General features: G+C 36.2%; 1 protein-coding gene across 1 annotated transcript; it reads right to left on the reverse strand.

Moving 5' to 3' along the window:
- On the reverse strand, positions 1-25,798 carry kl (klotho). The gene is made up of 14 exons (XM_030154034.1): positions 25,151-25,798; positions 16,313-16,743; positions 16,138-16,217; positions 13,371-13,533; positions 12,703-12,808; positions 10,729-10,878; positions 8,526-8,761; positions 7,127-7,322; positions 6,853-7,031; positions 5,333-5,440; positions 5,098-5,203; positions 2,407-2,533; positions 1,462-1,785; positions 1-353 (listed from the first exon to the last, which is right to left on the reverse strand). The coding sequence occupies exons 1-14, from the start codon at positions 25,715-25,717 to the stop codon at positions 343-345; spliced, it is 2,784 nt and encodes a 927-aa protein (XP_030009894.1). The 5' UTR covers positions 25,718-25,798; the 3' UTR covers positions 1-342.
- Between the last annotated feature and the right edge of the window lie 1,765 nt (positions 25,799-27,563).

Consider the following 27,563-nt stretch of genomic DNA (forward strand, 5'->3'; position numbering starts at 1 on the left):
GTGCAAAACAGCTCAAAATAAGGTTTTTGGGGTTATTAAGGCATTAGAGTTGTATTGGAAGTCAGAAAAAACAAAACAAAAAAGGCACTGGTGAACTCCTTCCCTTACCCAATGTTCTGTAACATCAGGAGCATCATTTAAGTCTGTGACAAGAAAAGGTCCTAGAATCTTAAATGTAACATGTTGAATTCTGCAGAAACCTTATAAAGTTTACATTTTACCCCCACAAACCAACAAAACTCTGGCCAAAATGCTATAATTAAGCTGACAATACACATCACTCACCATTCTCCTTTCTTGTCATTTATAAAAGGACCCAAAAAGGTCTGACATTCACAAACATTAATAACACTCTGGGCCTGATTTACTAAATGTTTGCGTGTGTAAAAATGTGCGCAAACTTGACTGCGCACGCGAAAACACGTTGAAGCTTATCTACTAACAGGGTGCACCGAGGTTTGCGCCTCTCAAATGGGCAAAACAGCTTGCGCAACCCATTTAATGTTTGCCCTGATGAATATGCAATATGGGCCTTTCTGCCAGAACGCGCAAAATTATTGGGAGGAGTAAATGCAAATATTTATTTAGCGCATGCAATGTGATTTACCACACCTGAAACTGATTGCGGTGGCTGATTTTTCATCTATATATAGCATGTCTGAAAGGCAGGTTTTAACTGGCACAGCTTCGCACAAAACTGGCTGCAGGTGTTAGAGCGAGGAGGCGCATAGGCATAACCAAAGGGAGCGCACAGAACCAATCTGTTCGTTTCACTTCAACATTTTTGGAATGACGGGAGAAAAAAATAATAATGTGAGACATTTGGCCCCTCCACTTTATGGGCCTGCCCCCCATGCCCGGTTTCACCAGTGGCACATCACATTAGGCCAGGACCCAATTCTGAGAGACATTTTTCCTCTCTTGTGCGCGTGTGCAAGGGAGACTGAACGGGACGGGTTCCAGCGCTGCACAACACACACACACACACACACACACACACACACAAACAGTGCTGTCCACGGTGTTGTGACTGGACTCCTGAACCGGTTATATAAGTGGATGTTTTGTTTTTTTATCATGCCCACGGACTCAAGTTTTCATTCACCATACATTCACCATGCAGAGCGACATAAAGAGAGAAGGTATTTATTTCACTAATAACACACTCCACCACTGATACACAACAGAGAAATACCTATTCATCCCTCGGTGTGGAAAAAGAACAACTTCATATTTATGAGTGTTGGGATATCCCAGAGCAGTTTTTACAGCGTACTGTCTCCATTCCATGACAACAACCAGGGCATTTAATCAGGGCGGTCTCCAAGACTTTGAGCCTGTAGTCATTTGCACAGGCAATCTTAGTTGATCACCCGCGACACGCAAATCAATAGCACTCACATTTTTTAGCGCGAGCAAGCGTATTTGCGCCCGTTATTTGCGATCTTAGTAAATCAGGCCCTTTGTGTCTCTTGGCTGTGTAGTAGATGATAAGACCCAAGGTGATCAGCACCCCTGAGCCCACCAGAGTCAGGAAGCCCAGTACTGGTTTCTTGACCAGCCCATGGCACCCTAAACAGGACTGAGGCGTGGTGGGACACTGCTGTGGTGAAGTCCCCTGTATGGGGAAGCCATTGTGCTGGATAATGTTGCGGTAGTTGGACAGGGAAGCTTTGATGATGACCTCTTCGTGTATGTGGCCGTACAAGCCAAAGCCTGGATCTCTTTGGTCGCTCAAGGCGTAAGCAAAGTAACCCTTCAGGTTTACGCCATCCAGAGTGTACGCTAAGAGGAAACAGCAGAAGTAACAGCCTGGGTGACTATTACAGAACAAACACTAGAGGGCAAAATAAGAACATTCAATGGATACATTATAAAATCAGAATGAATCATAGCTTCAGCCACCTGGTGGATGATCGTTACTGTCCTTCAGTGATTTGTCATGAATTTACTAAATAGCTGAAAACATCTTGTGAACATCTGGCATTAGCATCCAGTTTGTCATGTTTGGAAACTATGCTAAGGCACTCATTTATGGTATGGTAATTTTTGGCTTCCAACTCTATAAGTTTTTTAGCATTATGTTTAATTTTTTAAACATAATGCTTCTCTTAACCCACGTATGAAAAACATACTGTATGTTTTTTTTTAAATTAAAATCATTCACTGGTTATAACCTAATTAACAACACATAGATGAGTAAGTGTAAATAACACTGATGCAAAACAAAACAGACTAGTGGACTAGTGTTTACCTGCACCACAGTCTGTGTGTTTTCAGTCAGGTGATCAGAGGCCAGTGACCTGAATGCCTGTTTAATAATTAAGCTCCTCTGAAGTTTTACGTTAAAAGTCGGGAACCAGTGTGATAACAACACTCGGCTCTAAAATGGGCATGTGTTCTCACCTTTCAGTGCCTCGTTGATGTAGTTGTACAGGTAGTAGACTCTTAAACTGTCTTTGAAGTGAGCGGGGTCTTCCTGGACGCCGTTGGCCATCACGTAGACAGGGACGTCATAGTAGTGCTCCTTCACCTTTCAGAGTGGAACAGATGTGTCAGTTTGTGTCTCTGAATTTTAACTGTTGTCGTTTAGATTCAAAGCAGGTCTCATTGTGCATTGATAGCGTGTCTGACTAGGGTGGTCCAACAATCATGGTAAAAAAGTAAAGTTTCAGATAACCTCAATTAGAACCCTGCATTAGGTTTTGGCATTCAAAAGATAATTTAGGAAAAAATTTGAAAGAAAAAGGAGATGTTTTAAAGGTTGCACAAGTTGCTGGAAGTTTCCTGGAAATTGACTAATTTTGCATTTTCAGCATAGCCGAGCTGACCTGCTAAGAGAAGCAGCAGTACTATCAAAACCAAGGTTTGAGTGCTTCATCTAGCAAAATATGTATGAAGTAAGGCCGTACCACAGTACAGTACAGTACCACATCTGTGGTACTGTACTTGAGTGAAGAACTGGTTGGCCTGGCATTCTTGGACTCCAGTGTGACACAAGAGCAGAAGCAGCTGATGGTTCACAACATGATGGAAAATGAAGGTTCAGAGGTTCCACTGTGATGCCCTTAATCAAGCAGATTATGAAGGGAAGAAGATCAGTGATTTTGTCACCACTAGCACGATGCATTTCTCTGAAACTTTGGATCTGCCACAAACATTCTTAAGAATTCCTCCAGAAGACTGGGCTGATGATGCAGACTTTCAGAAGGCTGATAAAATTGTGCATTCCAGAAAAGTTGTCAGTGATGTTGCTGAAAGAGGGGTGAAGCTTATTCAAGACTTCAACTGTAGCCGAACAAAAATGAAGATCACAAACAGTACTTGCTCTAAGCTGTCAAAGAACACAGGAACATTTTTTTGTAATTTCAATAAAGCAACAGCGGTTGCTGGACTTTCTAAGTAACATTTTTATGTGAGTTGCAGTTTGATTTTGAGAATAAAATGTCAAATTATTCTAAAATGCCTTATTCATTTGGCTAGTTATGTTATAGTATATACAGCAATCTTCACGTGTCTTGTGCAACCTCTAAATATTAATTAATTTGCATAATTTTCAATGAGACTAAGTTGTACAATCCACTAAAAACTGTATTTGGACAGTTTATCAGTGCTTATACATGTTATACATTCACAAAAATACATTTATTCAACATTTTTGTTGTGAAACCTGCAATTACACAAGATACAGGGGTTGGACAAAATAATGGAAACACCTTAAAACATCAACAAAATATAATTTAATATGGTGTAGGTCCGCCTCTTGCGGCAATTACAACCTCAATTCTCCGAGGTATTGATTCATACAACTTGTGAATTGTTTCCAAAGGAATTTTAAGCCATTCTTCAGTTAGAATACCCTCCAACTCTTTTAGAGACGATGGTGGTAGAAATCGACGTCTTACTTGAATCTCTAAAACTGACCATAAATGCTCAATAATGTTGAGGTCTGGGGACTGTGCCGGCCATACGAGATGCTCAACTTCATTAGAATGTTCCTCATGCCATTCTTTAACAATTCTAGCTGTATGGATTGGGGCATTATCATCTTGAGGTGAAGGTGTTTCCATTATTTTGTCCAACCCCTGTATTTGTCAATTAACAAACAAGTCTTGTTAAACTTACAGAACAAATATTTTTTTTTACGGTTAATTGTCAGTAATTTTATCTCGATTTATTATTTTTTTTACAGTATTAAACTTTAAATTAACAGTTTAATGTCATAAATAGAAAAGAAATGTGTGAAATTATAATACATTTGCAAATGTATTTTAACTGTATTTTTCTGTGAAAAAAGATAACACTTCTTTTAAAAAATTGAAATTTTTTGATATTCACAGTTACAGTTTTTTCATGTTATGTTACATTTGACATGTAAATCACAGTCTGTTTTTGTCATTTCTTTGATATTTTCCTGTATCTTAAAAATACAGGAAAAATCTGTAAAATAAACAGTGAAAATTCTATTAAATTACAGACTTTTTTTTACAGTGTACTTTGGTCTCAAGTGGGTTGGACTAGTAATATAATATCACAATAACCTACTAATAATGAGAAGTCAAAATTTTTCCTCTGTTTTAGTGTCAAGACATAATATTGGAGAGATAATACTGTTGAAATTGCTCCTATTTTTCTCACAAAATTTCAGATTCATGTTTACATTTTTAAAGGATAGTTTGTAAATGCAAACATTTTCAATATTTTATTTTACTTTTTTCACTGTTATTATTTTACTAGTCTGGCCCACATGAGATTATATTGGACTGTATGTGGCCCCTGAACTAAAATGAGTTTGACACCCCTGCTCTACATAATTCAATTGCCTCATCTATACTAAATATTACTACATCTGCTGTAACAGAAATAAGGTTGACCTACCGGTGGATTCAGATCAGCTGCTGGTTTTACTATTGGATGAATTTTGCAAACTATGTCTTAAGTCTTCTACTTGTAAAAGGTTGGACTTTTTTCTGTTGGCACACAGTTCATCTCAACAACCCACCAAACAAACACCGACTCAACCACAGATTTCAGCCAGTTACATTTTTTATCTATGCAAAAAAAAAAAAAAGCACCGGTATGTCCCTTCTGTCTCACCCAGTTGAGGGCTTTCCTCAGCCCCCATGGAACGACAGGCAGTGGAGACATGATCCACGTGGTGTCTATCATGTACTGGACCTCTAACACCGATTTGTATGTGTACCTGCAGAGGAATGAAAACATTTATTAGCTGTTTATTTGGAGAGCTTTAACATAGCACCGTCTCCATACTAATCCAGGTCAATTAGAAAAACTTATGAAATTATACAAAGTAAAAATGATGTTCTCTTACGAGTCCTCCTTAGCGTGAGTCACCAGTTTGGTACAGAAGTGGCTGAGAGCAAAGAAGTCATACGTCCCTTTAACAAGGTGTCTGTCCTCCTCATTGAACACCGGCAGCCTGTGCAAAACCACATCTAAAATGACCCATTTATGCATGCATTTAATTTAAGACAATGGCATTCAGCATGGACATGTTTGTGCATAAATAATAGCTGAAATCGTAAATTATATGTTGGAGTCAATATAACTTCAAACTGTAATTATTAGGCTAAAACTGAGAAGAATAACTTAATACAGTTGCTTGAGTCATATACATGATGATCAATGTCATTATTTGTACTGTTTTTAATTCAGATAAGTGTAGAAGTCATTTAAAGCAGGGGTTCCCAACGTGGGGTACGCGTACCCTCAGGGGTACTTGGAAGAAGCCTAGGGGATACTTGAAATTTTTTGGGGGGGAAATACATTAAATAAGTCATCATGTACCAAATACAAAATAAATAATGAGAATTAATGCTGAAATATAAAACACAATAAATACATTCATACAATAGTTTTATTATTTATCATCTTGTTTAAGGTCTGGTAACATTTTAAGAACTATTTATTATCTATTTTATATTATTCAAAATGACTGAGTAGCTAAGTAATTGCTTTTGTTGATGAAAGGTTCATTTATTAATTAATGACAATTTACTTTTCTTATCAAAGAAAGAGGGCATTTTTCAGTTTATATTTTGCACACAAAATTTACTCTAAAAACTAGTATTTGTTATATATTACAGTTAAATACTTTCGCGGAAAAAACTATTAGACTGTCAAAAGTCATCCGAAACAATAGTTATGCAATCCAGTACTAACTCCTGTGTGGATCACATGACTAAAACAGACAGAAAAGAAAACATGAAATGCCTAAAAGCACTGTTTTTGGCAGTACAATGCCATAGATATTGATTTAAGAATTGAAGTGATTATCGTTATTATCAAGAAAACCATGGAAAATGGACTGATATCAGCTCTGAAATTAAACTCTTATGAGCTATTTTTGTTATCATTATATTTGTCCAAACAAATGTACCTTTAGTTGTACAAGGCGTTAAAATGAACAAGAACTAAAAAAACAAGGGTGGTGTATATGTTGTTTGACACCTTTGGCATAGGAACAAATTTTGCCTAATTTTTTTCAATTAAAAGTGCTGAAGTGAGAGTTGGGGGGGTATTTGGCTATAAAAGTATATTTCAGAGGGTACTCCACTGTAAAAAGTTTGAGAACCACTGACTTAAATTAATTAAATACCCATTTAAAAAAAAAAAAATCAGTGTCTATTTTAAACAAAGCATCCATAATTTTCTACCAAACTCACACACTGACATATAATCTATATTTACAGTAGATAATGTTACTAAATGATCCTCACTGTAAAAACTGTACAATGTTCTCATAAAAATTAGAGAAGCTCATCTAAAACATTCAACGCAGTCTGCTTTATGGTTAACAGACGAACTTAATGAACTAAGATGTGTTAATACTCTAGTGAATTCAGCTGACGCAGCCAGCTCCTCATCCCCAGAGGATAGTCCCCGTTTCCGAAGATCGGTTCCGCAAACCAGCCAACGCGGAAGTCTAACATCCTTTTAGCAGGTTCCACGTCTTCACGGCTGAATGAAAAGGCCGGTTCCATCCAGTCCATGTGCAGAACCAGAGACACCTGGCACAAAGAACACAGGGTCTTTGGGACTGCTCTTTAATTGTCACATTTCGACAGTTATTGTGAAAGTTAAGTGGGTTTTGGGCGTCACTGACCTGTCCTCCTTGTATGTGTCTAAACTCTCGGTCGTAGGCGTGCCAGGCCAGAGCATGAGCCCGCAGCATCTGATGGCCCTCCTGGTAGCTCACCATCTCATCATTAGGCTCATTCAGGGTGATCCACAGCTTCACATGGGCCCCAAGCTCTCTGTAGCAAAGTCTGGCATAGTCTGCAAACGCCTCTGGAGTCTTCCTGAGACAAAATAAAAGAGCATAAATGCACTAAATTAATCTGTCTGGAGATAAAACATCATCCACCAAAGATGCTGTCATACTCCCATCATTAGATTTTAACCCATAAAGACCCAAACATCCACCGGTGACAAAAAGCATCTACTGAGCTAAAATGTTTAATACCTGTTGATCCAATAATCCTAAAAAAAACTTGTAAATAACTGGTGTAAAATACAGTGTGTCATCTTTTTATGGTCATTAGATATGACCCATTCGGACATTCAGAGGCTCCGTAGTGAATGTAGAAACACTGTCATCTTCTACAACACTGATTCAAGTAAAGCCCATGTAGTTTGATAAACAGACAGTGGATGGAGACACTTGGTTTATGTTCAGTTAATGACAGATTTTACTGAAAAAATAACTTTTTCCTCAGTTTTCTCTGTTTTTGATATAATAACCCTCCATTTTCAATCTGAGTTTTTATAAACTTCTACATGTTCAGTGAATATATAGGAAAACACATTTTTTCACTGAAAAATGCTAAATACAGAGCATAATATAAGAATAAATGGAAATAAATCACTTAAGAAATGTTAAAAATAGCGGAAAAATTCATTTGGGAACTGCCACAAAAGTAGCACTAGGTCTTCATGGGTTAAGCATGAGACTACTGTAAAAATGAACGCAGAGGCAGTAATTTGTATAAATGCAAAAAGAGCCAGAAATGCATGCTTGAAAACCAACCAGAGTAAATCAGTCTTAGTCGTTGTACATATCTGGATTGTAAATCATTACCTGCAGATTTTCATAATGGAAATAATGTTGAATGTTGTGCTAATAATAATAAAAATGCCAGTACATTAAAATATGATTACTTTGATTGACTTTATGTCTTTATAACAGGAAAAGGAAGCTGTGTCCCAGGTGGCAGATAACGGCAGCATGAGATAATGTTGATGGCAACGAGAACATACTGTCTGTTCCTGAGAACATGTTTACTTTCATATCAGCTCAGGCTAAATAATTAAATAGTAAAAGCCTGCGTCTTATACACATGCATGTCATAAGGAGGTCATAAAGCCTGCCTCACATTCACAACTGAATCAAGTTAAATTCAGGTGAATAAACAGAACATGAGATAAACAGTTAACAGTCCAGGTTCATCTACTTTTAATGAAGGTCTTGGAGCTCTGACCCTGAACTCATCCCTGTGTCTGACCTGTTCAGCCACTTGTTGGCGGCGTCCAGCGGGGCTGGCACACTGCTGCGCAGACGTGTGTGATGCCAAAGAGTGACCACAGGTGTGACGTTGGCCTGCAGCAGCTGCCGGGTGAAGCACCGGTAGTAACCCAGCAACGTGGTGTTAGGGTGAGCCACGTCACCTGAAGGCACCAGAGCGGACCAGTTGAGGGAAAAGTGGAAGTGGTTCACACCGATCTGACGGATTTCATCCACCTGATGTTACAGAAAAGAGAAGACAAGGTGAGATCCTGTACACCAAATAAAAAAAACATACATTAGCAAAAGGTCTCTGTAGAGATGTACTATCCTGCAGGGTTTAGATGTAGTCCTCTTCTAACACACCTGATTCAAATGATAAGCCTATTATCCAGCTCTGCAGAAGCCTGATAATGACTGTCAGGTGTGCTGGAAGAGGGAAACGTCTAAAACACAGGTGTCAAATGTGGCCTGGGGGCCAAAACCAGCCCGCCAAAGCTTCCAATCTGGCCTGTGGGATGAATTTGCAAAGTGCAAGTTAGGGCATCAAACTCAAAAATGATACCATAATAACCTATAAATAATGACAACACCATTTTTTTTAAATCTTTGATTTAGTGCAAAAAACATTAAATTATGAAAATGTTTACATTAACAAACTATCCTTTAACAACAAAATGTGAAAAACTTGAAATGTCTGAAGTAAATTAAGTGCAATTTTAACAATATTCTGCCTGTTACTAAATGTTTTGTGCCTTTGTAGATCAGATCTGTAATGCATATGTATAAATGATAAGTCAAGGCATAATATTGATAAAATTGTAATCACATTTCTTAACAAATTTCATTTTTTCAGGTTATTCACATCCTTTTTGTTTGGATAGTTTGTAAATGTAAATATTGGCATAATTAAATGTTATTTTTTGCACTAAAACAATTTGGAGTTATTATTTATAGGTTATTATGCTATTATTTTACTGGTCCGGCCCACTTCAGATTAAATTGGGCTGAATGTGGCCCCCAGAAGAAAATGAGTTTGACACCCCTGATCTAAAACATGCAGGATAGCAGATCTTGAGGACCAGTGTTGGTGACCTCTGACCTAAACCAATATTGTCATGTTATCTTATAGTAGACACAGACAAGGGACAAATGAAGACATATCCTGAGTCTTAAAGATTCTAGGACATATGACTACTGAACAGTTAAACTAGTCTAAGTTAATTATTCTCCAACTCCATAATCAAAACTACAAATAAGAGGATATCTTCTGTAAAAATGGAGTTCATCCTTCCAGTTCGCAGACTGTGGAGTCAAAGCCAAGAAGCCCTGAAGCTGCTTTGGAGGCAGATGCTGCTTCAACGCCATACTGAGACGATTCATGTTATTATTTTATTTGTCATCCTGTCTGTATAAACTGGTCTAAATTTCATTTTATTGATTGATTTTTTTTTTTTTTTTTTTTTTTTTTTAGAAATGATCTGGCTCAGAAATTAAATGTGCTAAATCTTACATACTTTAATCAAATATACTGGATAACAAATGACAAAACTGCTGGTTAGCTGATACATTTCTAAGTAAAAAGGAGAAGAAAAAAGATTTTAAAAATTCCTAAAAAAAATTGAAACATGGACCTACTTTTCCCAAAATGTAAATGAGATCTATTCTGGACTTCTGGCAATCTATAAACCAAATTTGATATGAATTCAACCAGTAGTTTTGCTGCTAGAGTGTCAACAAACAAACTGAACCATAAACAAAACCCCTTGCCTCCCCTTTGGGGGGTGGGCTAATTAAGTTTCCATATTTGGTTCCTTACCTGTAAGTGCCAAAAAAAACAAACAAACAAAAAAAATAAATATAAAAAAAATACAAGAAAAGTGTATGTAAACATTAGAACATCACTTTTAGAACATTAGACCAACATAAGTGCTGATCCAGACCCCTGTCCACATCCATATGATCCCTTTGAACATCATTCCTTACATTAGTACCATTACTTCATGGTACCAAACAAAGCAGGTCCACTCACTGTTCATGCAGAGGTGGACCTTACAGACCCTGTAGACCACATTGGACCTGAAATTGTTGCCTCATTGTCCTTACTGTAACTGTTGCTGTGACTGTCATGTAATGTGTCCAGAAATTACCAAATATAGTCACTTGCCCAATAAAGGATTTAAAAACGAACATTTGCGTGGTACCTGATGTTGGATGGTGGCGTAATCAGCGCAGTGTGTGGTCCTGCGTAAAGGTGGTGCACTGATGCCCTCCAGCCTCATCAGCTCTCCGTTATTGGAGATGTTCCAGAGGTAAACACTGGGGTCTGCAAACTGGCTCGGCGTGGTCTCCACCTGCAGAAGAAGAAGCAGCACTGCAGTTGGACCAGCAAACCCGCACTGGCTCATGGGAATGGGACTAATCGATAAAAGTGCCTCCGTCCTGGACTGTCCAGCTCAGCAGATACCCTCTGCGAGGTTATGTGGTTTATCATTAAGAGAGGATTTGTCCTCAGCCTGTGTCTGAACTGGACTTTAACCATGACAACAGCTGGTTCAAAACAAGATTCTAAATGTCATCTAGCATAGACAAGATAGAGAGAAAGATGTTCACACAAATCTACTACAGTGGACTAAAAAGTGGAATTCATTCACCATTTTGCAGACAACACTGAGCAAAAAACCCTCACATTTCATAGATGATTAGGCAGGCTGGGATCCAAGAACCAAAGTTAATACATAGTTAATATTTCTACCACTTCCTCTATTTATAAGGAAGAATTTCTGCTGTGTTGATCTGACCTCTGACACACGGCCCATTTAACCCTTCATGGTCCTGTTCCACAAACATCCAGACTTTACCCAGACTCATTAGCCCCTTTACACAGCACTTCTGTAGTGGGAATAGTTCCCCTTTATGCCGGAACATCTGTGTAAATGAAATGGTGGATCATTTGGTCCCACCTCTGTCACAGCTCTGTAATGCCTCTGGAGGTAGTAACAGAGATGTGACAAAGGTGGAATCATGATTCCGGAACGCTATGTAAAACCTCTCGTTCTGCAACCAAGGTGTGACGTTTTGATGACATATTGTATACTGACAGTCAATAGAAACTTTGAGGTAGAAATGTCTGCATATTTCTACTTGTAGGGGGTTTGTAATTATTCATTGTGGATTTATTGATGACTTAGTGCTCGGGTAGTTCAGATAATGATGAGTTGTCATGTTGTCACGGTTCATTGCACATGGGTTGGACCAAATACACATTGAGCAATACTCAGTGGGTATCTGCACAATTTGAGGACTGGTTTTGAAGGCCTATATAAAGGCCCAAAAAAGGCCACCATTGTTAGTCCAGTGAACGGCATCATGCCACGTCTATCACGTAAACAACGTCTCCGGGCACTGGGTATGGTGGAGGCTGGTTTGAGCTACAGTGATATAGCCAGGCGTATGTATGGGCTGTTCCCAACCCACAACAAGAAACCTGGTTGAACGCCACAACATGACAGGCTCTGTTGACCATAGACCGCGTCCAGGCCATACCCAGTATTGACTGTTGTGACTTTGTGTTTGGCAGGTGCCATTTTCTTTTGTTAAGTTTTTTTGTTTTACAATTATTCTTGAAACTTAAGGTTTTTGTTTCTGTATGCCAATATCCTAAACAAATGATTCATATGAAAAAATTCCAGTTTAGGGTTTCAAAATAAAAATTATGTCGAAAAATATGGTCTCAAAGTTTTCATTGACTGTGAGTGTATATGTGACCCCCGCGCCAGGGGGATTTAAAAATGACCATTGGCCGTGTACAGTAAACAAACATATCAACGCGACCAGAAAGATGTTGAAAGGGAGAGACCTGTTAGCTGTTGTCATGTTGGGCGGAGGACTATCCATGCTAACATTTGTGGAACAGTGAAAGACAGGCCGACTCTGGAGAGGTTAGCAACACTGCTATGCTCAGGGTATTTCCGACGTGTAAGTTATATGTCACACTTTACGCTGCGCTGCGTCACCGCCCCTTTGATTCCAGAACGCAGGTCCGCTGTGTAAAAGTCCAGCCTGTCTCACCTCTGTTACTCTTGGCTGTGTAAATCGGTCAATAGTGGCAAAAAGGTGGGATCACCATCTCACCTTTTTTCCGGGATCTCTGTGTAAAAGTGGCTAATCACTCATACCTGAATGGAGTTGGCGGATACACCCCAGGAAAAATCACATGGGAAGACGCCTTGAGCCGGTCTATTCTCTGGAAGTTCAGGAAAACCATTCTTCTGGATGACGTTCCTGTAGGAATAAGGACAGAAGTTACACTTCAAAGTAGAAAATCGGCTTTGGTTCCTTTCAGGGAAACAGGATTTAATTAAAGACAAACATAATTTACACAAAAATCATAATCAATAATAGAGTGTGGGTTCAGTTACAGCCATTTAACCCAATGCAATATTTTAACACCTTAACCAAAATATGAAGAGAAAGAAAGGATCAACATATATATGCATCAGTCAGTGAAGCAGATACCTGTGGGCCAAAACCGTCCCATTATGGGGTTCAGTCTGGCCCATGGATTGGACCCTTTGAACTAGATTCATGTACGTCATCTCAAGAATTTTTCGGTTTGGATCCAATTCTTCACAGGTATAACATCTGTATCACCTTTTTGACAACATACTCTGTTATCAGTGAAATTAAAGCGACATACATTTACAGTGATTAACATTTTCAGTGTGATTACTAGTCTTTGATACATATTTATTGTGCAGTGTTTACTAGACATGATCATTTCTTTTTTCTTGCTACTATTAATGCACCCGACTGGTACCAGCTGTGAGTTACAGCGTGGACAAACCGGTAAAAGGTGGCAGACGTCTTAGGTTCTCTCTCCATTTCTGGAGTGTTAAAGTCAACGTAGTAAAGCCCCCGTCGTATCCCATACTCCCTGTGCCACTCGAAGCCGTCGATCAGGGACCAGGCTGTGTATCCGATTACATTCACACCATCTATAGTGATCGCTGCAGACACAGAGAAAAGGACAGAGAGATGATTTTCTTAATATGAGATTGCAGATGCTGGTCCAGGAGGCATTTCAGATGCAGTTATGACACGTACAGTGGTGGTATAATCGTTTTTGGCCACCCCATGCATTTATGATATATTGCATTAAGAATCACTCTTAAGTCACTGAACTCTGCCAAGTATTGTGAAATTCTCCAAACCCACATGCTCCCTTCTGCACATGCACGGCTCCATCGAGGTCAAAACTGGATATTTCAGTAAGATTATGGCCTTTGAAATACATCCAAGACGTGACATGTTAAAACTGACAAGGAATTTGTTTTGTTACTTTTTTGTTGTTATTAATAAAGAAAATCAAACAAATGCAAATTATTTGTTTGTGTCTGATGCAGCCACACCTTTTGAAACAAAAAAAGACGTTTCCACAAATATTTCACAATAATATTTGAGATTATATAAAATTTTAAGGGTAACCAAGAACTTTTTTCCACTGCTGTATATGATGGAATATACACTATATGGACAAAAGTATTGGGACACTTTGAATACAGGTGTTTCTTTTCTCACAGGGGTCTGGGATACAAAACAACAATGACAAATGTCTTAATATAATTTTATATTATGATGAATATCACTACATTGCATTGGTTAGTCTCGTCATTTTTTTTCTTATAGTGGATAATTTTTTGGACTGTTCTCTTTTTTTACTTATAGTGGATAATTTTTGGGCTGTTGTCTTGTTTTTTCTTATAGTGGATAATTTTTTGGACTGTTCTCTTTTTTTACTTATAGTGGATAATTTTTGGGCTGTTGTCTTTTTTTTCTTATAGTGGCTAATTTTTTGGGTTGTTGTCTTTTTTTCTTTTAGTGGATAATTTTTTGGGCTGTTGTCTTTTTTTTCTCATAGTGGATAATTTTTTGGGTTGTTCTCTTTTTTTCTTATAGTGGATAATTTTTTGGGCTGTTGTCTTTTTTTTCTTATAGTGGCTAATTTTTTGGGCTGTTGTCTTTTTTTTCTTACAGTGGCTAATTTTTTGGGCTGTTGTCTTTATTTTCTTATAGTGGCTAATTTTTTGGGCTGTTCTCTTTTTTTACTTATAGTGGATAATTTTTGGGCTGTTGTCTTGTTTTTTCTTATAGTGGATAATTTTTTGGACTGTTCTCTTTTTTTACTTATAGTGGATAATTTTTGGGCTGTTGTCTTTTTTTTCTTATAGTGGCTAATTTTTTGGGTTGTTGTCTTTTTTTCTTTTAGTGGATAATTTTTTGGGCTGTTGTCTTTTTTTCTTATAGTGGATAATTTTTTGGGTTGTTCTCTTTTTTTCTTATAGTGGATAATTTTTTGGGCTGTTGTCTTTTTTTTCTTATAGTGGCTAATTTTTTGGGCTGTTGTCTTTTTTTTCTTACAGTGGCTAATTTTTTGGACTGTTGTCTTTATTTTCTTATAGTGGCTAATTTTTTGGGCTGTTCTCTCTTTTTTTCTTATAGTGGCTAATTTTTTGGGCTGTTGTCTTTTTTTCTTATAGTGGCTAATTTTTTGGACTGTTCTCTTTTTTTCTTACAGTGGATAATTTTTTGGGCTGTTTTTTTTTCTTACAGTGGATAATTTTTTGGGCTGTTGTCTTTTTTTTCTTATAGTGGATAATTTTTTGGGTTGTTCTCTTTTTTTGTTATAGTGGATAATTTTTTGGGCTGTTGTCTTCTTTTCTTATAATGGATAATTTTTTGGGCTGTTGTCTTTTTTTCTTACAGTGGATAATTTTTTGGGCTGTTCTCTTTTTTTTCTTATACTGGATAATTTTTTGGACTGTTGTCTTTTTTTTCTTATAGTGGATAATTTTTTGGGTTGTTCTCTTTTTTTCTTATAGTGGATAATTTTTTGGGCTGTTGTCTTTTTTTCTTATAGTGGATAATTTTTTGGACTGTTCTCTTTTTTTCTTATAGTGGCTAATTTTTTGGGCTGTTGTCTTCTTTTCTTATAATGGATAATTTTTTGGGCTGTTGTCTTTTTTTCTTACAGTGGATAATTTTTTGGGCTGTTGTCTTTTTTTTCTTATACTGGATAATTTTTTGGACTGTTGTCTTTTTTTTCTTATAGTGGATAATTTTTTGGGTTGTTCTCTTTTTTTCTTATAGTGGATAATTTTTTGGGCTGTTGTCTTTTTTTCTTATAGTGGATAATTTTTTGGACTGTTCTCTTTTTTTCTTATAGTGGATCATTTTTTGGGCTGTTGTCTTCTTTTCTTATAATGGATAATTTTTTGGGCTGTTGTCTTTTTTTCTTACAGTGGATAATTTTTTGGGCTGTTGTCTTTTTTTTCTTATACTGGATAATTTTTTGGACTGTTGTCTTTTTTTTCTTATAGTGGATAATTTTTTGGGTTGTTCTCTTTTTTTCTTATAGTGGATAATTTTTTGGGCTGTTGTCTTTTTTTCTTATAGTGGATAATTTTTTGGACTGTTCTCTTTTTTTCTTATAGTGGATCATTTTTTGGGCTGTTGCACCTCTGGGCCACTGTAGTTAGAACAGAAACACCTGAATTCTCAGTGTCTGAGTCCTTTTATTTTCCATATAGTGTATGTGTGATAAGTGTACTGACATTTTAGTGCCTCTGCTATAAACTTCTTGAGGTAGTACATGTGTTTTGGGTCTTCTGTCTTGGTGTTGCCGAGGACATACCTGTGTTGAGCAGCAACAGAGAAATGCAAACATGAGATGGGCACTCAGGAACATAACAGACTTAGGATGGAAATAATAAGACAAGTCAGACATACCAACCACTCTCCACCACAAAGATGGGAGGTTTGTCGTACTCGGCGCTGACCCAGTAGAGCAGCATCCTCAGGTCCAGAACTTCCACCTGCCCAAACTTCAGGCTGTCGTTGATGAGCTGGAAACTCAACGTCGCTCCATGAGACAAAGCGAAGAAGTCAGCGGTCCCCCTCACCTGTTCCCTCTCCTCCCGGGTGAAGGAGGGCAGCCGCGAGCCCAGCCTCTCCTTCATGCAGGGGGGGTAATCTCCGTCTGTGAACAGCGGCCGGGCGAACCAGCCAAGGACGTGGTCCAAGGAGCACTGGCACTCCCGGTGGCTCTCTCTGCGGGTGCGACTGGGTTTGATCCAATGAGAGGCCAGCGCCATGGACAGCTTACCTTTCTGCCGGGGGCGGTAGTGGCGGTCGTACAGATGCCATACAGCTGCGTGAGCCTGCAGGGGGAGACAGAAACAACAGACGCAATGTGAGGGAGAAACCACAGAAGAAGAAAAAAAAAGAGACAAGAGGATGCAACAAAGAAAATGGCAGTAAAATCTGAGCTGGTCTTACTGACATTTTCAGCCCAATATGATCTGAAGTGGGTCAGACCACACTGTAAAAAAAAAATCTATCATTTAACAGAATTTTTACCGTTTATTTTACAGATTTTTCTTGTATTTTTAAGATACAGGAAAATATCAATGAAATGACAAAAATAGACTGTAATTATACTTGTCAAATGTAAAATAACATGAAAAAACTGTAACTGTGAATAACCAAAAAATTTAATTTTTTTTAAAAGAAATATTTTCTTTTTTCACAGAAAAATACAATTAAAATACATTTGCAAATGTATGGTAATTTCACAAATAATTATTTTCTATTTATGAGATTAAACTGTTAATTTAAAGTTCAATACTGTAAAAAATAAATAAATAAATAAAACAAGATAAAATTACTGACAATTAACAGTAAAAGAAGTATTTTTTCTGTAAGTTTAACAAGACTTGTTTGTTAATTGACAAATATCTTGTGTAATTACAGGAGGTTTCACGACAAAAAGGTTGACTAAATGTGTTTTTGTGAATATGTAACATGTATAAGCACTGATAAACTGTCCAAATACAGTTTTTATCAGTGGATCGTACAACTTAGTCTCATTGAAAATTATTTATATATATATTTATAGGTAATTTGATTGTTTTAATACATGAAAATATTCTTTATTAAACATTAAAAAGTAAAAAAAAAAAAAAAAAACTATGCAAAATCTCATGTAAAGTTAGGGCAAAAAACTGTATTTTAATTATGGAAAATTACCGTATTTTTATGAGATGGTTATTTTCTGTTATTTTACAGTATTTTTTCAGCACCCCTGCTGCCGGAATAATGTCATTTTTTTTTTACTGTTTTTTTTTTTTTTTTTTACAGTGCAGTAAAATAACAGCATAATAACCTTTAAATAACCCCCCTCCCAAAAAAAAAAAAAATCATTCTTTGTTCTTGCTCAATTTTAACAATATTATGCCTCAGTTTCTCATTTACACATGTGCTTTACACATCGAGTAACAGGCATAATATTGTTAAAATTCCACTTATTTTACTTTTAATTTCAGGTTGTTCGTGGTTGCTTAGATTATTCACATTTTATTGTGAAAGGATACTTTGTAAATGTAAAACTTTTCATCATCTAATTTTCCTTTTTTTGACACTAAAACAATCCAAAAAAAAGAAACATTTGGAATTGTCATTATTTGTAGGTAACTATGTTATTATTTTATATTCTCTGTACTCTTAAACCAGGCATGTCAAACACAGTTTAGTTCAGGGGTCTCATTCAGCCCAATTCCATCACAAGCAGGTTGGACCAGTAAAATAAAAACATAATAACTTATAAATAGGGCTGTCAAAGTTAATGCTTTAACTCAGATTAATCCATCATCATGATTAATCTGATTCAAATTTGAACCTAGTTAACCCATGTACAGTGCAGAATGACTCTGAACATCTCTGCTAACGCATTTGGGGCCGTTTTGTCCAAGCAGAGTTACTGTCGTGCATGAACAAATGGGCAGTTGATCTGGTAGTGACAGGCAGCAGAACCAACCCATAAAGATGGAAGACACGAAACAGCACATTAACCCTCTGCAGGGAAATATGAGGACAAAAAAACCAAGACAGAACAGTTGTTTCAAGTTGTTTTGTTGAAATTGTTGAAGGTGTTTAATAAACATGCTAAGTGCATATATATTCTCTCCTTTCTTGAATCTGTTTGCTCATGCAAAATGAAACACGATTAATATAGATTAAAAATGAAGGATATTTAATTGTGATTAATTGAAATTAATCCACAGCAACCCTGTGATTAATCTGATTAAAAATTGTAATCGTTTGAGAGCACTACTTCTAAATAATGACAACTCTGTTTGCTTTAGTGCAAAAAGTAAAGCTATGAAAACATTTACATTTACAAACTATACTTTCACAAAAAAATGGGACTAACCTGAACAACGTGAAATTTCTTCAGAAAAATAGTCACACTTTTAACAACGTTATGCCTCAGCTTATCTCAGTGTATGACTCATTTATACATCTACATTACAGATTGCAGTGGATCTGCAAAGGCAAAAAACTTTTAATAACAAACAATATTTTTTAAATTCTGGAGTTTAGATTATCATTATTTATGAGTTATTGTTTGTATTTTTATTTGTCTTACCTGCTTTAGATCAAATTCGGCTGTACGTATGTGGCCCCTGTGCTCAAATGAGTTTGATACTGTTGACTGTTAATATCTTTAGTGTAATTTTGCTCTTTGTAAATTCATCCAGTGGACCAGTTTGGACCCTTTGGCCCATGGACCGCATGTTTGACACCCTGTTTTTATTCTTATTTAAAACTACGGATGTAACAATTACCAGTATAACAATAAACCACAGTAAAATTGCAGACAGTTAGTATTACCGTTTAAATTCTAATTATCGTGATAACCGTGTTTGATTTCCGCACTTTCCCAGAGAAAACGCATAAAACGCAGATCTGCTTTTATGTCAAATATTTAAGCACAGTTTTAATTTAGTACAATTTAAATTTTCTATACCTAATATTTGGAACCAATATTCACTTTTAAAGTCTTTGAAAAGGTTGGTTAAGCATCTTTGTGTTATTTATGCAATAAATTATATACATTTTTCAAACTGGATTTTATATATTTTTGTGTGTTTTCTGGCCTTTTATGTTGATATAGTAGGTTGAAGTGAAAAAATAATAGACAGATAATATAGATGGAGTTGTGCTGAAAAAAAAAAGATACCAAACATCGGTATAATAAACATTTGTTTATATAGTATATAAAGGCAAAATCAAAAGGACTGAAAAACAGACAAAATAGGCCCAGACCCCTAAGGGTTAATATTTGAATGTTTCTGCAACAGAAGGTACATTGTGCCAATTAGTTTATTTTATTATTATTATTGTTTTTTTTTTTTTTTCTAAATACAACTTGGTTAAATTATTTCAGTGAGTGTATTAGTACTTTTTGAACATTTTGAGCACAATTTCAACAATACCACAAAAATGATAACGTGATAATTTTAGTCACAATAACGGTGATATGAAATTTTCATGTCATTACATCCCTATTTAAAACCTGTTTTAACCCTTTCATGCACAGTGGTCACTACAGTGGACAGATGTTCTCCAGCTGTTCTCTTGTATATTCATGGGTTTTGTTGTTTTAGTTCCAAATCAGCCAACACAGTGGACACTTATGCATCATCCCATACACTGACATTCATACCATTACTGTAACTTTGTTGTTCTTGATAAAACTAATCTGCACTAACATGTCTGAGTGTAAATTAATGCTTGTTATTGCTATTAGACTATAATTAACAGGGTTTTTTTTTTTTAAACAAACAGGGTTTTTTTTGCATGTTATCTCCATGAAGTGAGTAGTAACCAGTATTAGAATACGTTAAAATGTGAGAAAACATCAGATTAGCAGCATTAAAAATGTTTTTATTTCAGAATTTTCACACAATATATCAATCATAAACAATAAGAATAAGAAACACCCCAGATAGCAAAATCATTATGGCTTAAATCTGGCCCAAAACTGGCATGCCATTTTGGTAAAGTTCTGGGCAGATGTACAGGCCCTAAATGGCCCAAAATAGGCAAGCCAAAATCAAACCAGAAGGAAGCCAAAATTCATCTGAAAGAAATTGCGGACTTCCAAAATATAGCCATAATTGTCCCAGAAAAGCCCCAAATCCCCATAATCCAGCTAAAAAGTAGCCAAAACTGACCCAAAGAGAGGCCAAAAGGAGGCCAGAATTCACCCAAAATTTGTGTTGATCATGCTTTTAAAATGAAGTGGGGTTTTCTTCTGGGTAGAAATTCTCGCTTTTTGTGCATTGTTTTGGCTTTACAGAAATATGCCAAAACACAACCAAAACACATCCAGATATGGAATAAGATGTTGCTGCTCTTTAGTCAATCTTCTGGCTTGCCATAAACATGCCATACCATCCCTATACTTGATCCCGCTCTTTTGGTTCACCACACATATGCCATAACTCAGCCACATATTGCTGGTGCCTCCATATCTATTATGGATAACCTCAATCACACCACAGTTAAGCCTAAAGGTTTTCATAATGCCAAAAGAAAGCCAAAAACGCCAAATGTATGCCATAATACTGCCAAAATATTTGCTATCTGGGAACCCATTAATTTACAAATTTAAAATGTTACATTGTTAAATGTTTACTATTTTTTTTTTATATAACTTTTTTTTTTAAAACAATAGAAATACATCATTTCTCCATACAAATCTGGTTTTGTTCACATACTCTTCCTGTAAGAACTACAGCTATATTTGATTTAATCGTTAACACAAAAATCTTTTCAAATAAACAACTTTGCATTGTATTGTCACCTACAGTTTTTTATGTTGCAATTTTGGAACGGCCTACCCGAGGAGATAAGGCTTGCGGAATCAGTGGCATCTTTTAAATCACTTCTTAAAACACACTTTTATAGACTTGCTTTAACGTGATGTTTGTCCCTTTTAATTTTAAATTTTTAAAATTTGAATCTTATCCTGTTTGATTGTTGGTTTATATTCTCATACATGATGTTGTTTTATCTCACGCCTTTATTTCTGCATTGATTTGACATCATCATGTTACGTTATCCCTGCCCTCTTTACTCCGATTCATTTAATTTATTCGAAGTGTCATGTTTCTGCGTTGTTGTGCACATCTCTCCTATTGTGTTGCTTCTGTTTTAATGTTTTTACTTACATCTTGTATCCTGCTGTTGTGCCCTTTACTTGTCTGTCAAAAGCACTTTGTAAACTTTGTTTTTAAAAGGTGCTATATAAATAAAGCTATTATTATTATTATTATTATTTTTATTATTATTATTATTATTATTATTATTATTTTACAACTTTTTGCTGTTCATTCTACACTCATTTTTTTTACAGTGTATGCATGAAAGGGTTAAAATCTGTTTTAAAATGTCACTATAAATACAAAAAGCACAAACATATTAACACAAAAATCTTTTCAAATAAACAACTTTGCATTGTATTGTCTCTTACAGTTTTTTATATTGCAATTTTCCAACTTTTTGCAGTTCATTCTACACTCATTTTTTTTTTTACAGTGTATGCATGAAAGGGTTTAAATCTGTTTTAAAATGTCACTACAAATACAAAAAGCACAAACATATAAACACAAAAATCTTTTCAAATAAACAACTTTGCAGCGTATTGCCACTTATAGTTTTTTTATGTTGCAATTTTCCAACTTTTTGCTGTTCATTCTACACTCATTTTTTACAGTGTATGCATGAAAGGGTTAAAATCTGTTTTAAAATGTCACTACAAATACAAAAAGCACAAACATATTAACACAAAAATCTTTTCAAATAAACAACTTTGCAGTGTATTGCCACTTATAGTTTTTTTATGTTGCAATTTTCCAACTTTTTGCTGTTCATTCTGCACTCATTTTTTTTACAGTGTATGCATGAAAGGGTTAAAATCTGTTTTAAAATGTCACTACAAATACAAAAAGCACAAACATATTAACACAAAAATCTTTTCAAATAAACAACTTTCCATTGTATTGTCTCTTACAGTTTTTTTATATTGCAATTTTCCAACTTTTTGCTGTTCATTCTACACTCATTTTTTTTTTTTTTACAGTGTATGCATGAAAGGGTTAAAATCTGTTTTAAAATGTCACTACAAATACAAAAAGCACAAACATATAAACACAAAAATCTTTTCAAATAAACAACTTTGCATTGTATTGCCACTTATAGTTTTTTTATGTTGCAATTTTCCAACTTTTTGCTGTTCATTCTACACTCATTTTTTACAGTGTATGCATGAAAGGGTTTAAATATGTTTTAAAATGTCACAACAAATACAAAAAGCACAAACATATTAACACAAAAATCTTTTCAAATAAACAACTTTGCATTGTATTGCCACTTATAGTTTTTTTTATGTTGCAGTTTTCCAACTTTTTGCGGTTCATTCTACACTCATTTTTTTACAGTGTATGCATGAAAGGGTTAAAATCTGTTTTAAAATGTCACTACAAATACAAAAAGCACAAACATATAAACACAAAAATCTTTTCAAATAAACAACTTTGCATTGTATTGCCACTTATAGTTTTTTTATGTTGCAATTTTCCAACTTTTTGCTGTTCATTCTACACTCATTTTTTACAGTGTATGCATGAAAGGGTTAAAATCTGTTTTAAAATGTCACTACAAATACAAAAAGCACAAACATATTAACACAAAAATCTTTTCAAATAAACAACTTTGCATTGTATTGTCTCTTACAGTTTTTTATATTGCAATTTTCCAACTTTTTGCCGTTCATTCTACACTCATTTTTTTTTTACAGTGTATGCATGAAAGGGTTTAAATCTGTTTTAAAATGTCACTACAAATACAAAAAGCACAAACATATTAACACAAAAATCTTTTCAAATAAACAACTTTGCATTGTATTGCCACTTATAGTTTTTTTATGTTGCAATTTTCCAACTTTTTGCTGTTCATTCTGCACTCATTTTTTTACAGTGTATGCATGAAAGGGTTAAAATCTGTTTTAAAATGTCACTACAAATACAAAAAGCACAAACATATTAACACAAAAATCTTTTCAAATAAACAACTTTGCATTGTATTGTCTCTTACAGTTTTTTATATTGCAATTTTCCAACTTTTTGCCGTTCATTCTACACTCATTTTTTTTTTTTTACAGTGTATGCATGAAAGGGTTTAAATCTGTTTTAAAATGTCACTACAAATACAAAAAGCACAAACATATAAACACAAAAATCTTTTCAAATAAACAACTTTGCATTGTATTGCCACTTATAGTTTTTTTATGTTGCAATTTTCCAACTTTTTGCTGTTCATTCTGCACTCATTTTTTTACAGTGCATGCATGAAAGGGTTAAAATCTGTTTTAAAATGTCACTACAAATACAAAAAGCACAAACATATTAACACAAAAATCTTTTCAAATAACCAACTTTGCATTGTATTGTCTCTTACAGTTTTTTATGTTGCAATTTTCCAACTTTTTGCTGTTCATTCTACACTCATTTTTTTTTTACAGTGTATGCATGAAAGGGTTCAAATCTGTTTTAAAATGTCACTACATTTACAAAAAGCACAAACATATTAACACAAAAATCTTTTCAAATAAACAACTTTGCAGTGTATTGCCACTTATAGTTTTTTTATGTTGCAATTTTCCAACTTTTTGCTGTTCATTCTACACTCATTTTTTTTTTTTTTTTTTTTTTTTTTACAGTGTATGCATGAACGGGTTAAAATCTGTTTTAAAATGTCACTACAAATACAAAAAGCACAAACATATTTACACAAAAATCTTTTCAAATAAACAACTTTGCATTGTATTGCCACTTATAGTTTTTTTATGTTGCAATTTTCCAACTTTTTGCTGTTCATTCTACACTCATTTTTTACAGTGTATGCATGAAAGGGTTCAAATCTGTTTTAAAATGTCACTACAAATACAAAAAGCACACACATATTAACACAAAAATCTTTTCAAATAAACAACTTTGCAGTGTATTGCCACTTATAGTTACCTCCGCCAAGGAGGTTATGTTTTTGCCAGGGTTTGTTTGTCTGTTTGTTTGTTTGTCTGTCCGTTAGTGTGCAACATAACTCAAAAAGTTATGGACAGATTTTGATGAAATTTTCAGGGTTTGTTGGAAATGGGATAAGGAAGAAATGATTAACTTTTGGGGGTGATCGGGGGTGGGGGGGCCCACTGATCAGCCTTGGCGGAGGTCTGCGCTCTCCGAGTGCTTCTAGTTTTTTTATGTTGCAATTTTCCAACTTTTTGCTGTTCTTTCTACACTCTTTTTTTTTTTTTTTTTTTTTTTTTTACAGTGTATGCATGAAAGGGTTAAAATCTGTTTTAAAATGTCACTATAAATACAAAAAGCACGAACATATTAACACAAAAATCTTTTCAAATAAACAACTTTGCATTGTATTGTCTCTTACAGTTTTTTATGTTGCAATTTTCCAACTTTTTGCTGTTCATTCTACACTCTTTTTTTTTTTTTTTTTTTTACAGTGTATGCATGAAAGGCTTAAAATCTGTTTTAAAATGTCACTACAAATACAAAAAGCACAAACATATTAACACAAAAATCTTTTCAAATAAACATTTTTTTTTTTTTTTTTTTTTTTACAGTGTATGCATGAAAGGCTTAAAATCTGTTTTAAAATGTCACTACAAATACAAAAAGCACAAACATAAGAAAACCCTGTTCTGACCTTCAGCAGATTGTGTCCGACCCGGAACGGTAGGTCGGGGTCGTTCTTTATCCCGGGGGCCACCACTCCGGTGCCGTACCCGTGCCGCGCCACCACAAACGGGTTGTCTATGGTGATCCAGTACCGGACATCCTCCCCGAAGGTCTGGAAGCAGAAGTCCGCGTAGTCTGTGAAAATGTCCACCAGCTCCGGGTTAGTCCAGCCTCCCAGTTGGTGCTGGAGCTGGTCCGGCAGGTCCCAGTGGTACAGGGTGACCACCGGCTGGACCCGGATCTCCTTCAGCCTCTTGAACAGGCTCCGGTAGTAGTTGGTCCCCAGTTGGTTGTGGCTCCCCCGGGTTCCGTTGGGGAAGAGCCGGGACCAGGACAGGGAGAAGCGGTAGTGGCTGACCCCCAGCTGCCGGATGGCTCGGACGTCGGCCTGGATGTTGTGGTAGCTGTCGCTGCCCACGTCCCCGGTGGCCATGCGGTTCCCCCCGCGCGTAAAAGTGTCCCAGATGGAGAGCCCCTTCCCGTCCTTCTCGAACGCCCCCTCCACCTGGTACGCAGCCGTGCCCACCGCCCACATGAACTCCTCCGGGAAGGTATCGTAGAGGAAAGCCTTGTCCCCAGGGTAGGGCAGCTTACTGAACCGAGCCCAGGTCTTCAAACCGGCGTTGGGTTTGGCGGACGCACAGGTGAGGATGAGGAGGGTGAGGAAGGTGAGGAGAGCACACATGGCGCCTTTAGTGCAGGATCATCTGCGGAGGACAGGACTACACCACCGGCCTCGGATGTGGGCTGTGGGGCTCCGGTGTGCACTTTACCATAGTTCCAGTGACAGTGCGGGCTGTGGGGGGTGCAGGCAGCTGTGAACCCACCAGCTCTGAGGACAGGCCAATGATTAACCAGAGCACCTGACGCACAAGAGCAACCAGGATGAGGAGCAGAGAGGAGCAGCGACAGAGCACAAACACTGGGCTGGGATTTCCTTTAGCTCTGGACAGCTGCCTGCACTGGAAAAATACCCCTCTAAAAATAAGTTTACAAAAATAAAAACAAGACATTTTGGCGTGAATTAAGCAAAAAGTGAAAATTATCTTGGTAAGATTTCTTGAAATAAGAATATTGTCTTAAAATAAGTTCTTCTATCTCACTGAAAAGTTACTCTTTAGGTGACTATGTCTTATTACCTCCGCCACGGAGGTTATGTTTTTGCCAGGGTTTGTTTGTTTGTCTGTTTGTTTGTTTGTCTGTCCGTTAGTGTGCAACATAACTCAAAAAGTTATGGACAGATTTGGATGAAATTTTCAGGGTTTGTTGGAAATGGGATAAGGAAGAAATGATTAAATTTTGGGGGTGATCAGGGGTGGGGGGGCCCCCGGGGGGGGGGGGGGCACTGATCAGTCTGCGCTCTCCGAGTGCTTCTAGTTTTAAATGTGATGAGATATTTTGACTAGAAAAGAGAAAAATACACTTGGTAAGAGTTAGATTTTTTCCACTGTGGGTTGTCAAACATACAGCCCGTGGACCAAAAGTGGCCCACCAAAGGGTCCAAATAGTCACACTTTTAACAATATTATGCCTCAGCTTATCTCAGTGTATGACTCATTTATACATCTGCATTGCAGTGGATCTGCAAAGGCACAAAACTTTGAATAACTAACAATATTTTTTAAAATTCTGGAGTTCAGATTGTCATTATCTATGAGTTATTATGTTTGTATTTTTTATTTTTTTTTGTCTTACCTGCTTTAGATCAAACTGTATGTGGCCCCTGTGCTCAAATGAGTTTGATACTGTTGACTGTTATTGTCTTACCCTTTGGCGTTCCAGCTTTGGCCCGCAGACCGCATGTTTAACACCCTGTTTTTATCTCTGTAAAGCTGCACTGGAAAAAATGCCCCTCTAAAAATAAGTTTAAAAAAATAAAAACAAGACATTTTGGCGTGAATTAAGCAAAAAGTGAAAATTATCTTGGTAAGATTTCTTGAAATAAGAATATTGTCTTAAAATAAGTTCTTCTATCTCACTGAAAAGTTACTCTTTAGATGATTATGTCTTATTTTAAGTGTGATGAGATATTTTGAGTAGAAATGAGAAAAATACACTTTGTAAGAGTTAGATTTTTTCCACTGTGGGTTGTCAAACATAGAGCCCGTGGACCAAAAGTGGCCCATCAAAGGGTCCAAATAGTCACAATTTGAACAATATCATGCCTCAGCTTATCTCAGTGTATGACTCATTTATACATCTGCATTACAGATTGCAGTGGCTCTGCAAAGGCACAAAAGTTTTAATAACAAACATAATATTTTTAAAATTCTGGAGTTCAGATTGTCATTATTTATGAGTTATTATGTTTGTATTTTTTTTTTTGTCTTACCTGCTTTAGGTCAAACTGGGCTGTATGTGGCCCCTGTGCTCAAATGAGT

The sequence above is a fragment of the Sphaeramia orbicularis genome, chromosome 14, assembly GCF_902148855.1.
Source record: "Sphaeramia orbicularis chromosome 14, fSphaOr1.1, whole genome shotgun sequence".
In the NCBI taxonomy this organism is placed as follows: domain Eukaryota; kingdom Metazoa; phylum Chordata; class Actinopteri; order Kurtiformes; family Apogonidae; genus Sphaeramia; species Sphaeramia orbicularis.

Coding starts and splice junctions, on each gene's coding strand:
- kl (XM_030154034.1), bottom strand. CDS start 25,717: ATGTGGGCGGTGGGCACGGCTGCGTACCAGGTGGAGGGGGCGTTCGAG. Junction 13,534..16,137: donor TATAGCAGAGGCACTAAAAT/GTCAGTACACTT, acceptor CTGTGTCTGCAG/CGATCACTATAGATGGTGTG. Junction 7,032..7,126: donor GACACATACAAGGAGGACAG/GTCAGTGACGCC, acceptor TCTTTGTGCCAG/GTGTCTCTGGTTCTGCACAT.